General features: G+C 44.4%; 2 protein-coding genes across 2 annotated transcripts in view; both read left to right on the forward strand.

Moving 5' to 3' along the window:
• si:ch211-284k5.2 (uncharacterized protein CFAP97D2) overlaps positions 1-3,605 on the forward strand; it is a 5,247-nt gene extending 1,642 nt beyond the window's left edge. Inside the window, exons 3-6 of the mRNA XM_037107388.1 lie at positions 372-452; positions 743-861; positions 2,370-2,553; positions 2,881-3,605. Coding sequence (XP_036963283.1) covers positions 372-452; positions 743-861; positions 2,370-2,553; positions 2,881-2,979 — 483 coding nt within the window. The 3' untranslated portion in view covers positions 2,980-3,605. The remainder of the gene's footprint in view (positions 1-371; positions 453-742; positions 862-2,369; positions 2,554-2,880) is intronic.
• Positions 3,606-12,354: 8,749 nt separating this feature from the next.
• Positions 12,355-12,548, forward strand: part of itga11b (integrin, alpha 11b) — an 8,925-nt gene continuing 8,731 nt past the window's right edge. Inside the window, exon 1 of the mRNA XM_037106615.1 lies at positions 12,355-12,373. Coding sequence (XP_036962510.1) covers positions 12,355-12,373 — 19 coding nt within the window. The remainder of the gene's footprint in view (positions 12,374-12,548) is intronic.

Raw genomic sequence — 12,548 nt, forward strand, 5'->3', positions numbered from 1 at the left:
TCAAACCAGTGAAATCTGTCATTTTGTTCAGGTAACAATGTGTTTCAATTAAACATAACTTAAAAAACGTTATATTGACTCATTCTCTTGTTTCCTTACATTTTCATAACACATCGTGTTTTGGAAGCTTTCTGTGGTCTGAATCTTTTCATCAAAGCCTTTCAACTTTAGCGACAACGTTTAGTTTTCTATAAGGTCGTTTTTATTGTTTGTGGCGGGGTAAGCATGAGTATTTTGGTACGATAGGTTGTATGGCCTCAGAAAAGGTACTAAAAAAGATGAAAATCAGAAAAAATCTAATCAATAAAAACAAAAAGACGTGTCACTAACCCTAACCTTCACATTCTCCTCACCTGTGTTTACCTGTGCAGGTAAGCTCCACCCTGCCTGTAGTGGACAACAAGGGAACAAGGACACCAGCTCACGTCCAGCTCAAACTTAAAAAACTACAGGTCAGTCACACACACACACACACACACACACACACACACACACACACACACACACACACACACACACTGTCGAGTTGATAAAGTGACAGCTGGAGAGGAAACTGCCTCCTGGTCATATCAGCTTCATCAGACTCATCAGTGTGAGTCAGCTGTCAGTCAGTCGTGATGAAGCCTTTCAGAACTTCACCCTTTAACTGTCAATCATTCCTGCGATTCGATCAGAAGGAGGGATCAGCTGAGTCACTGCAAAGTGTAAAATGTCTCAGTGTGTTTTGGTTTCTGTGACTCAGCTGCAGGATGAACGGCTGTCGATCATCGACAGAGACAACCGCCTCCTGGCCTCCAAACTGGCCGACATTGTTTGCTCTAAAGGCCTGGTGGACCATCGGAACCAGTACCACCTGAGGAGGTACGGACCACATGACACATTCTTCTTATCATTCCTGACACACCATGTGATGTCGTCTCTCTCTATGTCACAGCCTCCTGTATCATGTCTTTTAAGTCACATTTTGACTTGTGATATGTTGTGATGGCATGTCTGTCCTGCTACATCACATCATGTCTGTCCTGTCTGTCCTGCTACATCACATCATGTCTGTCCTGTCTGTCCTGCTACATCACATCATGTCTGTCCTGTCTGTCCTGCTACATCCCATCATGTCTGTCCTGTCTGTCCTGCTACAGCACATCATGTCTGTCCTGTCTGTCCTGCTACATCAAATCATGTCTGTCATCCTGTTACATCATGTTATGTCTTCATATGTCTTGTCCTGTCACTTCATGTCTTTCATGCTCTGTTTTATGCTCTGTCCAGATGTGTCATATAGTTTACGATGAAAGAAACAAACACAAACACAGACTGAGTTTGTCCAAAAATAACTTAACTAACATCAAAATAATCAAAATATTAGATAACTTGAACAATGCATGTGTAGAGTTTATCACACCAGCTGACAGAAGGTCAGAACTGTTATGATATTTCTTATCATAACTGCTATTTCCTATTCCTATATACTATTAGACTAGAAATAGGTACAGTATAACCTTAAAACTGACCAGATACATTTACGTTTATTTGTCACTATGATGATGCCAGTGCACCTTGTTGGACATTTCAATAATTGATGTGACCGGTCCTGCTCTGTTACACTGTTGAATTATTGATCTGTGTGGATGTGTGACGCAGCGACAGTCTCAGGTATTTATCTGCTCTCACACACACACCGCTGTAAAATCTTTAGACCTGACAGCAGCCGTAAAGCTTCTCAGAGCTGCTGCAGCCTGGAGCGAAACAGTGACACTCCAAACGAGTGACGAGTGATTAATGAGCAAATTACTAATAAACTCTCAGAGTGCTGAGTCGGCACGCTCTCAGTCCACCTGCCATAGATTCAGACACATCCAGCAGCTACAGAGCGACATGGTCGTCCGCGTAGAGTTGTGATTGTGTCTCTTTTAGCTCAGTGTTTGGTCTCCACCAGCTCCAGAGCAGCAGTCTGTCCACACAGGATGCGTTCAGGCGCAGTATTCAGTGTAGGTCAATCGGGCTCAGAGCTGCAACAACAACAATGATTACGTGATTAGATAGATTGAAAAAAAAAAATTAGTTGCCAACAAATTTGATGATCAGTTTATCGTTTCAGTCGATTTTCAAGCAAAAATGTAAAATGTTGTCTGGTTGTTATTGACTATAAACAATTAATCAGTGGTAAAAAGCATTTAAGCCTGTACAGTGGCACATGTAGTGAGTAAACACCTGAAGACAGGAAACTGACCCCTCGTAACTTTCATAACAAAAGAATAAAATAAAGATACCGATGAGTGAAGCTTCTTGCTGCCTGTGGTGTTTTTCATATACATGTTTCCATGTATCTTGTCCGTCCTTCACTCGTCTTCTTCTGTTTTCCTCTTCAGTCTGAACGCCGACAAACGGAGGGAGGAGCTTCTGCTGGTCAGCCGTCAGAATCAGGCCATCTACCAGCGAATCACGTCTCGCCAGTCAGAGTACCGCCGGCAGCTGTGGTTGGATGACTGGGAGAGGGCGGAGCGTCGGAGGGACGATATTTCCCGATACCCCCGAGGGCTCGCACAGAAACAGGTTCGTCCAAAACAGTGAATTATGTGACGATATTATAATTTCCTCACAACTTTTAATTTGCAAGATGCTGCTAAAATCCACAAAAAATCATACAAAATCTTTGCTGTTCTTTGTGTCTTTACACATAAAATAAAGTATGTATCAATCAATCTTGAAGCTTGAACAGCGAGAACAACTTATGAAAATTTAGGTGAGATGAGCGACTCAGCAGATTAACAACATGCAGTGATTCGCAGCCTGACTGTCGCGTGGCAGCCGTGGTTGTTAACTCAGGACAAACCCTGAAGCAGAGGACATACGGTCAGTGTTGCATGTTTGTCTCTGCAGAAGTCGCACAGGAAGGTGAAGTTTGCAGCCGTGGAGGGCAGCGAGAGGTCGACGAGCTGCAGCAACACCGACACCGACCGGACCGACAGAGAAACCTGAAGCACCAACAAACACACTGACTCAAACTGGCCTCGGCTGCTGCTTCAGTCAAAAATTATCCTGAATTTGATCTTAGTTTTTCCCGTGTGGTTCAAAAACACATTTAAGCTCAGCTGACGAGCCACATGGAGACATCTGATGTTTCTTTGGTTGTCTCTCTGTTTTAAATCAACAAGATCAGAGGATGACTCCATCAACAGAAATCCTTACAAAAAGCTGCAGAACTTGCCTGAGAAACATCATGTTTTAAGTTTTCTTTAGTGTCAAAGTAACGACTGAATTAAACTTTAAGAATTCACAAATAAGTGTATCAGGTTTAGTGACATCAAATGGTGGTCAGATTAGAACCAACTGAACACCCCTCGTCTCACCCTTCCCTCGGTGGCTGTTGATCCTGAAAGTCTCTCTGTGGAATCAGCGTTCGCAGAAACATGGTGATGCAGACAGTCGTAGTTTCAGGTGATGAAACACTAATGAAAACATGATTATGATTATCATCTCACACATCTGACAGAAGATCCGACACACTGGACCTTTAATGCCTCACGTCTTGTCTTGTTTCGGGTCTGTTGGTGTTCTTTGTTGTCTCGTTCTTTGTGAGTTATCCTGATTTAAATCTAATTAAAAGCTTCTGGATTATTGACTTTGAATCGAACCTCCTGCACATCCTCATTTCTGGAGCCATTTTATTCCCACTGTTGCTGTGAGTCTGATCATCCTGTGAAAGAGTCATCATGAACATGCAGCAGCTCTCATCCACTCTGCTGTTTCATCCACCAGGTGGCAGCAAATCCACGTCTCTGCTCTTTGTCTCTGGTGGTTAAAGTTTAGACCAGGAGACAGAAGTGATCGCTGCTTTATTTAAAGGAGCAGTCTGTAGTTATGTTAAGAAATGTTAATGAGCAGGGAAAGATCATCATTAACTTCATTAAATAATCAAACTCTCTTTGTTTTCATGACTGCTGATCTAGTTTCTGTGACCAGAAACTCATTAAACAAGAAAAGCCAAAGAAACTGCAGAGACACGAAACACAGTCCTGTAAACTGTTCCGCTCACAACATGTTACATCTCAGCTCAGGAAGCAAATTTCAAGATAAATCAGTAAATGTCCAGCCGGTCAGTTTCATCCCACATCACATCCCACACACATGTATGGAAGAGGAGCGAGTTCATTTAATTCATAATTCAGTGATCATCTGGATTGGCTCTGTGCTGCCGGGATCAGAGAGGTAAAGTATGAGGAGTAAATACATGTGCAGTGGAAAAGCCCTTTAACGCTGTCAGTCTGTCCTGATGCCGAGCCCGGCTGGAAGCCTCCTCGGGCCAGGAGACCGGGCCATCTGGGAACAGTTAGCCAGCGTCTGTGACGGTAAACCAGAGCAGCTCCACGGCACCAACCACTGCTAACAACAGCCACGCTCTGCCGCTCAAAGCTGAAGACACAGAGCTGCAGCAGACATACAGACATACACATTCAGTCCATATGTGTTCATCTGTCACACGTGTTGTCTGAAACATAATGAAGCTGAGCAGACAACAGTGTTGCTGGTTTACTGGAGAGCAGCCGTCCTTCCCTGTTTTACAACGTTTCACTTTATTAAGATGAGAGGAGCAGCACTCAGACCAGCTTTATTACTGCTGGGTTTTACACAACAAACCACTGCAGGAACAACACGCCAGCTAACGCCTGCAACAATCTGCGTCCCAAACAGAGAACATCAAACTGTAATAGGACGATATTATAAAGTACACCCCATGACGATGCACCCTGCAAGACCACAAACACTGGACCCCTGAGGTTCTGTGTCAGAGCCACGTCACATCCACAGTGACGGATCAGACTTGTTCTGGGACGTCCCGGCGATGTTTGATCCAACGTACACGGTCAATAATCTGATATTACATAAAGCAGGGTGACCGTACATAATGACAGTGTGTAAAGTCCTCCATACTACACAAACTGTTCAACATATATGCAGTTATTAATGTACAAAACCACACGGTGCTCCTTTTGGACCTGTGATGATGATGATGATGGTGATGGTGATGATGGACATCCAGGAAACATCCACCAGCTGTGACTGTGTGAGAGCACCGAGCATCGATGTTACAAACCGAATCCACCTCTCCTCGCTCGGCTGCAGGCCTCAGAACACAACAGCTGGATCCAGGATGTTGTGCTGGAGACAGGTCTGTGCTGTTGGGCCGCCTGGTCAGTTCGGGTCGGTGTCGTCAGGGAACATATCGGGTCTGTGGCAGTGATTGGGTCGGTGTGGGATCCATATGAATGCCAGGAGCTGAAGGTTTCCCTGCAGAACATTACAACAACTTGTTAACCTGCCCTGGTAATGTCTCAGCTGATCGGTGTGTGTGCTGGCTGGAAGCTGATGGAGGCAGCAGGAGCAGGTGTGCAGGTGTGTGTGGAGATCAGGTGATAAGAGGAAGGAAAAGTCCAGGGACTGAAGATCACAGCATCAGTGGGATGATCACTGCAGTCTGACAGTCTCCATCCAAACACATTTAAAGATCCATTAAATACAAGTTTACATTTCTGTATTTTAATTTTATTATCACATCATTTCCCCACAGACTGTTTAAAGGAACAGTTCACCTCCTGATGATATAAAGTCAGGTGAAGTGTCAAAGTCCACAGAACAGTTCTGGAGCTTCACAGTAAAACAGAGTTGCAGCATTAAATGTGTTAAACAGCTCCTCTGGTGTAATCCAAGTCTCAGAAGCCTGGAGACTCAAACTGTTTAGTTCTCGACACCCTGGACGAGCAGTCGGAGGGCTGCATGCCGACGCTGAGCAGCTACAGACAAGATTTCATCTTTAAGAAGAGCGTTAATAGAGAAAGATAATGTTGTTCTGCTGCTGGAGTAAAGAAAGAAAGTGAGCTGCTACTGAAACATGCTGACAGACGATCTGACTGCTGGTCAGATCTGATCATTTGTTTCTCTTCACATCTGTTTCTTCACTGTTGTAACGACAAACAGTCCCAGCAAAGTTTAAACTCTGAGACAGACGGATGCTGCGCTCTCTCTGTTTGTGTCGCCTGTGATGAACTCATGAGTCCAAAGTGTTATTTTTCCAATATTCAGAGCTTGTTCAGTGTCAGGAAATGAAGCGTCTCTGTCCAGACGTATTTTCAGTCTGCAGTGCAGTTATTTGTTTTGTGGTCGGATGATCTCAGAGCAGTTTATTCTCTTGGCTGTGATGGTTTTCTGTCTGTTTCTGTTTTCGTGCTGTCGTCATTCAGTTTGTCTGTCGTCTTCTTGTTTGGTTGTTCTTGTCTCCGTGATCTGATGATGATCACAGATGACAGGGATTTCCATCTTTTTACTTTGGCTTTTCATCAAAAATCAGGAATGTTTCACATTTTGTTCAAATACTTCAATTTTTGAATGGTTAAATTAAAAAGCTCCTTCTAACCAGACGCCATCAGACTAATTCCAGACTAACCTGGTCATGACTGGCTCCTCTCACTGAAATCTGTCCAATCAGGTCAGTTTGCAGCATTTGGAAGTGAAACACCAGCTGAGGACACACAGAGGTCTTCACTCACATTCACTCTGAATTATTCATCTTGGACTGAGGAACAGTTCCACCTATTCACTCAGTGCCACATATATGAGAGTGGATTTGATAAGTGAATATATGGATTTCTTACATTTTACCTGCTCAGCGTCACAATTAGTGACCTCAGACATGTGGACTGTTATTATTGCTCGTGCAGTGTCAGATGGTTACATGTAGAAACAGACCAGACTGAGTGAGAACGGGTCAGAACATGATGGGTCACTTAGTTCTGGGTTAAAAGTGGAGAAAGTCAGTACAAATCTCCCAAAGTGAAACTCTGGCCATATTTTCGTTTTTTTTTTTCTTTTTTTTCTCGGCTGCCATGACGGTGGCGAGTGGAACAAGCTGCTGCTAACATGAGATGTTCAAAAACTTTCTTTTTAGTGACTCTGTGTACACAAACAGTGTTGTCAGTGCTGGTGTTCATGTGTAGAGACCCTGGTGATGCTACAGGCAAAGTTTCATGTTGTGTCGAGACTTCTTACTGTTTTAAACATAGAGATTATGATGCTGTTGTAAAAGTGCCCGTAGCACTCCCATTGAAAATGAGTTTGACCTGAAAACAAAAATACAGTAAATCTTAAAAGTGGCTCTTTCATCATAATTATGCTTTTACACAAAGGTTTGACTCGTATACATTCACAAAAAAAGCCTAGGTTACATTTTGCCGAGAGTTTCACTTTAACTGAGAAAGTGATTCGTTCTGTGACTGTGTCTGTAAAATGAAGCCATTTGATTGGCTACATGGTAACAAGTTCTCCTCCCATGTAGACGGTGAAGCAAAGATATTAATACAAAGATAGGAGCGTATCAGCAGTATACATGTCTTTGGGATATTTCCTCAAAGGTGAACAGGTGGTGCACAGAGCAGATACAGAGCGCAGCAGACATCAAACATGGCGTCTAATGGCCGACATGTGTTGGAGCGTCTGGACGTCACACAGGAAGAGGAAACAGGCGTCAAACTCAACTGAGATCGTCGACTGTTTTAACCGTCCTGTGAGAGGTGAAGTTGGTCGGCCTCCACCTGTCGGTCCAGCAGTCGGTCTGTACGTACACGACGTATGTTGGAGCGTGTTGTGTTCACTGACCGACCCTCAGGCTCGCTTAACGGCTGTTTTACCGTCTGTTTCACTTTAACTTTGCTGCTTTGACTCGGAGTTTCCACTTGTTATTTCCAGCAGCCTGCTGCCATCTTTTTATTGACAGGGAGGGAACGTGTGTGTGTGTGTGTGTGTGTGTGTGTGTGTGTGTGTGTGTGTGTGTGTGTGTGTGTGGTACTCACTGTGGGAACAGTAACAATAAGTGTTGGGACTCGTCCACTGGTTTAGTCTTTCTGTTCACACACTCTCAGCAGCTCCTCTGTCACATTGATCATGATGTGTTTTACTTGAACTCCATTTGTTTGATAACTTGTAACTTTGCAATAACAAGTTAAAACAAGCAGCAACTGTGATAGATACTAGAAAATCAAGCAGACAAACCCATTTCAAAATTCATACAATTATAAAAATAAGTTGTTGAGACTTTGTTAAAATGGCTGATTAAATGGATTAATGACATGTATCTCAGTTTGTTTGGACAAGCTGGCAAATGTGATCACACGTCTCGCTCTTTCTGCATCTGAACCTACAAGTTGATCATGTCAGTGAGACGGGTGAACGGCAAGCAGAGATGATGTCTACAGAAGCAGATATATGAAGTTGTGTGTCATCAGCATAATTCCTATCTGTCAGTGACGACCTGCACCAGAATGATTTAATATGTTGTCTTTACTTTGAGTGAACAACGCTTCTCGCTTCACCTGACACTGAACTGACATCAGGTCGAACCTGTCGGATCTGCAGAAACTGTTTCTATCTCCACTTTCTTCTGGCGTCAGCAGGAGAAACAACCAGAAAAGTCTGCCGGTGTTCATACGAACAGCGTGTGTTGTTGTCATCATCTCAATGATTTTATCTGCTTTTATATCTGACTTTGATTTCATTGTTTGTTTTGACTGTAAAGCACTTTGTTTGTTTCCAAGCTGCGGTATAATCACAGTTCCCTGTATTTGTGTGGATGCTTCCTGCAGAGATCCTCCGTGACTTTCTCTGCAGGATTATTGGACTTGTTAACATCTGGTCGCAGGCATTTCCTGTTTGTGCACCGATCGGGACATTAAAGCTCCTGTTCTGAAAGGAGAAGGTGAAGTTAACGGCTCTTTAAAAAGCAGAGATCTCTGTGAGTGTGTGTGTGTGTGTGTGTGTGTGTGTGTGTGTGTGTGTGTGTGTGCACAGGAGGAGGTGTGTTTACTGTGCTCCTCCTCCTCCTCGTCCTCGTCCTCCTCTCTCCTTCATCAGAGCTGCAGAGTTAAGAGTCAACCCACCAACACACACACACACACACTCTCACCGTCTGTTTCTCAAACACACTCATGGATTATCAGCACCTGCTTCTTCTGCTGCTGTCGACCTGCAGCCTCCTGCCAGGTGAGCCGGCGAGCGAGCGAGCAACACACAACACTGAGAGAGAGAGAGAGAGAGAGAGAGAGAGAGAGAGAGAGAGAGAGAGAGAGAGAGAGAGAGAGAGAGAGAGACAGAGAGAGAGACAGAGAGAGAGACAGACAGAGAGAGAGAGAGAGACAGAGAGAGAGACAGAGAGAGAGAGAGAGAGAGAGAGAGACAGAGAGAGAGAGAGAGAGAGACAGAGAGAGAGAGACAGAGAGAGAGAGAGAGAGAGAGAGAGAGAGAGACACAGAGAGAGAGAGACAGAGAGACAGAGAGAGAGAGAGAGAGACAGAGAGAGAGAGAGAGAGAGAGAGAGACACAGAGAGAGAGAGAGACAGAGAGACAGAGAGACAGAGACAGAGAGAGAGAGAGAGAGAGACAGAGAGAGAGAGACAGAGAGAGAGACAGAGACAGAGAGGCAGGTAACAGGTGTTGCTGATGGAGAGTTTGAAGCCTTTAAAGTGGAGCTCCTTATTGGAGACCATGTGTTACCGTGGCAACACATTGATCACAGTGTAGAGGATGGTCAGGTGCACGACCGCAAGGATTCAAATGTTCACATTTATTTTGGTAGTCCAGCTGGCTGCACAGCTAACTGAGCTAACAAGCTAACAGCTTCCTCTGGTTGTATTTGATGCCAGTATGAATGCAACAGGTGGACAGTTCTTACGTATTGCACCTTTAACCTTTTGATTTACAGGACGGTTCCTTGTTTCTTTCTTCCTGCTCCATTTTTGTACCAAAACATCAAAGCAAATATTCATTTCCTTCATCCAGTTTCTGGATTGAATCTCTTCCTTTGACCCTTCAGGAGCTTCAGTTTCACTCACCAACTCTGTGACGCTGAGCGTTCCTGAAACATGAGTTTCCTTCTGTGCATGTGTTTTATTTCCGGGATCTTTGAAGCAGAGCATTTCTAACCTTTATGAGCCTCTATAAGACATTTACACGACTCCTCAAACCCTCTACAAGACTTTCCAGTAACTCTGATTCGAGCAGCCTCTGTCATCGATACTGGTGGAGTGAGAGTCACTTGTAGCTCAGAAGATGTTTTGTGTTTGAGGTTGAAAGCAGATGGAGAAAAACTGCTGAGCCACGAATGTTCCTGTCAGAGCGGTTGTTCAGATCAGTGAATATTTTATTTAGAACAGTCTCTGGAGACATTCTCCTGAGGCCACAATCAACAGTGAGTTCTGAACAGAAAACAAAAGAAAGTGTTGGACTATAGCAAACTCAGCTCGTCTCTCTTGTTCTCAAGCTTTCAGTCCGGTTCCAATAATTATTCTCAGATGTGGCTGAAGTGTGAAGTTGTCCTGGTGGTTTGTGCTGGAGGACAGTGGATGTTCCTCCTCTGAGGAGCAGGAAGCAGCCGTCTCCCGGGTGAAAGTTCTGGATGTGTTTGACCCAACCTCCCGCCTCCTCCATCTCCTGCCGCTATAATTTCTACTTCCATTAGAGGTCGCCACCAGAAAAGAAGCGTTAGTATGGGTCTAAATTAGTACTGTGCACGAGGTTAACAGCCCAGCCGTTATCTACCACAGGTGTCACGTCAGGCCCAACACCGAGCAGCAGCAGGCGATAAAAACTCTCAAATATTCAGTTTATTTCAGAGAAAGCAGAACAAAGAGCGACACTGAAGGCTTCACTCTCCTCTCAGCCGACTTCAGAGTTTGTTCTGACTGGTTGAAGTTAGCCTGTGACAGATCGATGCATCGTATAATCACCTGCCGAGTATTTTTCCAGATGATGCTGTGCACGAAACATCTGTAACGTCGGGACAGGCTTCATTTTGTACTTAAATGAGATCATTTGAATGTGTTTACAGTTTGAAAATGAGCTGCTGCTGGTCAGATCACCACAGTGATTGGAGATCTCCCTCTCAGAGCTGTTAGCATCACACCTGTAGGACGCTGACATAAGTCACCTGGACGACAGCGTTTAGTCGAGCAGACGCAGCGACTGTCGTCCTGATGCTGCTGACAGCATCACTGAGCACATTTACAAGTCAGAACACTTTTCGTCCCGGCGGATGAGGTCAGAAACGTTTTCCTGTTTCACTCTGATTAAATTGTATTTCCATACATTGAAGCTGGAGCGTTATGATCCCTGCGGCTACTTGATTGAATTTATGTGGAGGTTGGTGCGATGGCCGCGAGGTTGTGGATGTTTCCCTCGAGCTTCGGCCTGCAGCTCAGGCGAGGTGATGGGTATTTCACCCGGAACTCAGAGGCTCAAATGGTTTTTACAGCACGTTGTGGCTTTTAGGCTGATCATTAAACTTGTGCAGCAACACATCAGTCATGATGTTGTTGCCTGTCAGTCTGTGGTTGGTAACAGCATCAGCACCACCTGCCTTACTCAAGATTCAACACAGGAGCTCCTCCTGCTGCCGATATGATTTGCACCTCTTAGATGTCCCAGTTCCAGATGTGTCCCGGCAGAATTTGTCTTTAAATGGACTCAAAAACAGTCCTGTGACGTGTTGAATCTTGCTCTCGTGTGGCACAAAACAAACCATAATAGAAAGAAGACCTGGCCGAGTCCTGCAGCCAGCTTCAGCTGCTCTTCATAGTAACCAGAGACGAGCGTGATGGTTTTATTTAGTCTGTAACGAAGAAGCAGCGCTGCCTCAGGGACGCTCGGATCAATCTGATGCATAAAAAACTTTTATATAACTAAAGAAAATAAAAACAGTTCCTTCAGACAGAACGTACGCTGGACGATGATCAGGCTGGTCCCTGATACGTGTCGTCTTATGTAAGAAGAACCTCGCACACCAAGCTCCATTCAAAAAAATCCAGAATTTAATGCTTCCTGGAAGAAATATTAAACTGCAGAGTGTTAAATTAAACACATATGTTATCCACAACATTACAGTTTCTTTTAGTGAAATCTTAACTTATTATTTGCTTACTTAGTATTTTGACGAGTTGTTGACAAAACAATCTCACCATGAGCTCCATTTATATAATAACATGTTACATAACAATAACAATAATAACAATAACAGCAGCTCTGGAGCTTTTGATCACATCACAAACACTGAATATGAATAAAGCTGATTAAATGCTTTATGAGTGGAAGTAAGTCAAACGAGCGCTGCATGCTGAATTTGAGACGTGTAGCTGAGGATTTAAAGAACTCTCCTGAGTGCTACAAGTGTTCTGTAACCCAACAACTTCAAATCTGCAGGTTTGTGAAGGGAGTTTGGTTTGTACTGCGGGCAGATGACACCCGTCCAGCCTGCTGCTTCTGCTCCAACACAAACGTGACATGTCAGCCAATATTTCACAGACTGTCGGGGTAATGACCTCTGACCTCAGAGGTGGGAGGGGTTATCTGGCTGTGGCCAACATGGCTGCAGTGATGCCGAGCCAATAGAGCCGTCTGCCCGCCTGCTGGAGGAAGTGACACAGACGGCGTTTGGCTGCGAGCTGCCTGACAACAGCACCGCTCACTAAATCACTCCCACCTCTGACCTGATTAGAATCATTTCCCGC

This window comes from Acanthopagrus latus, chromosome 8 (genome assembly GCF_904848185.1).
Source record: "Acanthopagrus latus isolate v.2019 chromosome 8, fAcaLat1.1, whole genome shotgun sequence".
Lineage (NCBI taxonomy): Eukaryota > Metazoa > Chordata > Actinopteri > Spariformes > Sparidae > Acanthopagrus > Acanthopagrus latus.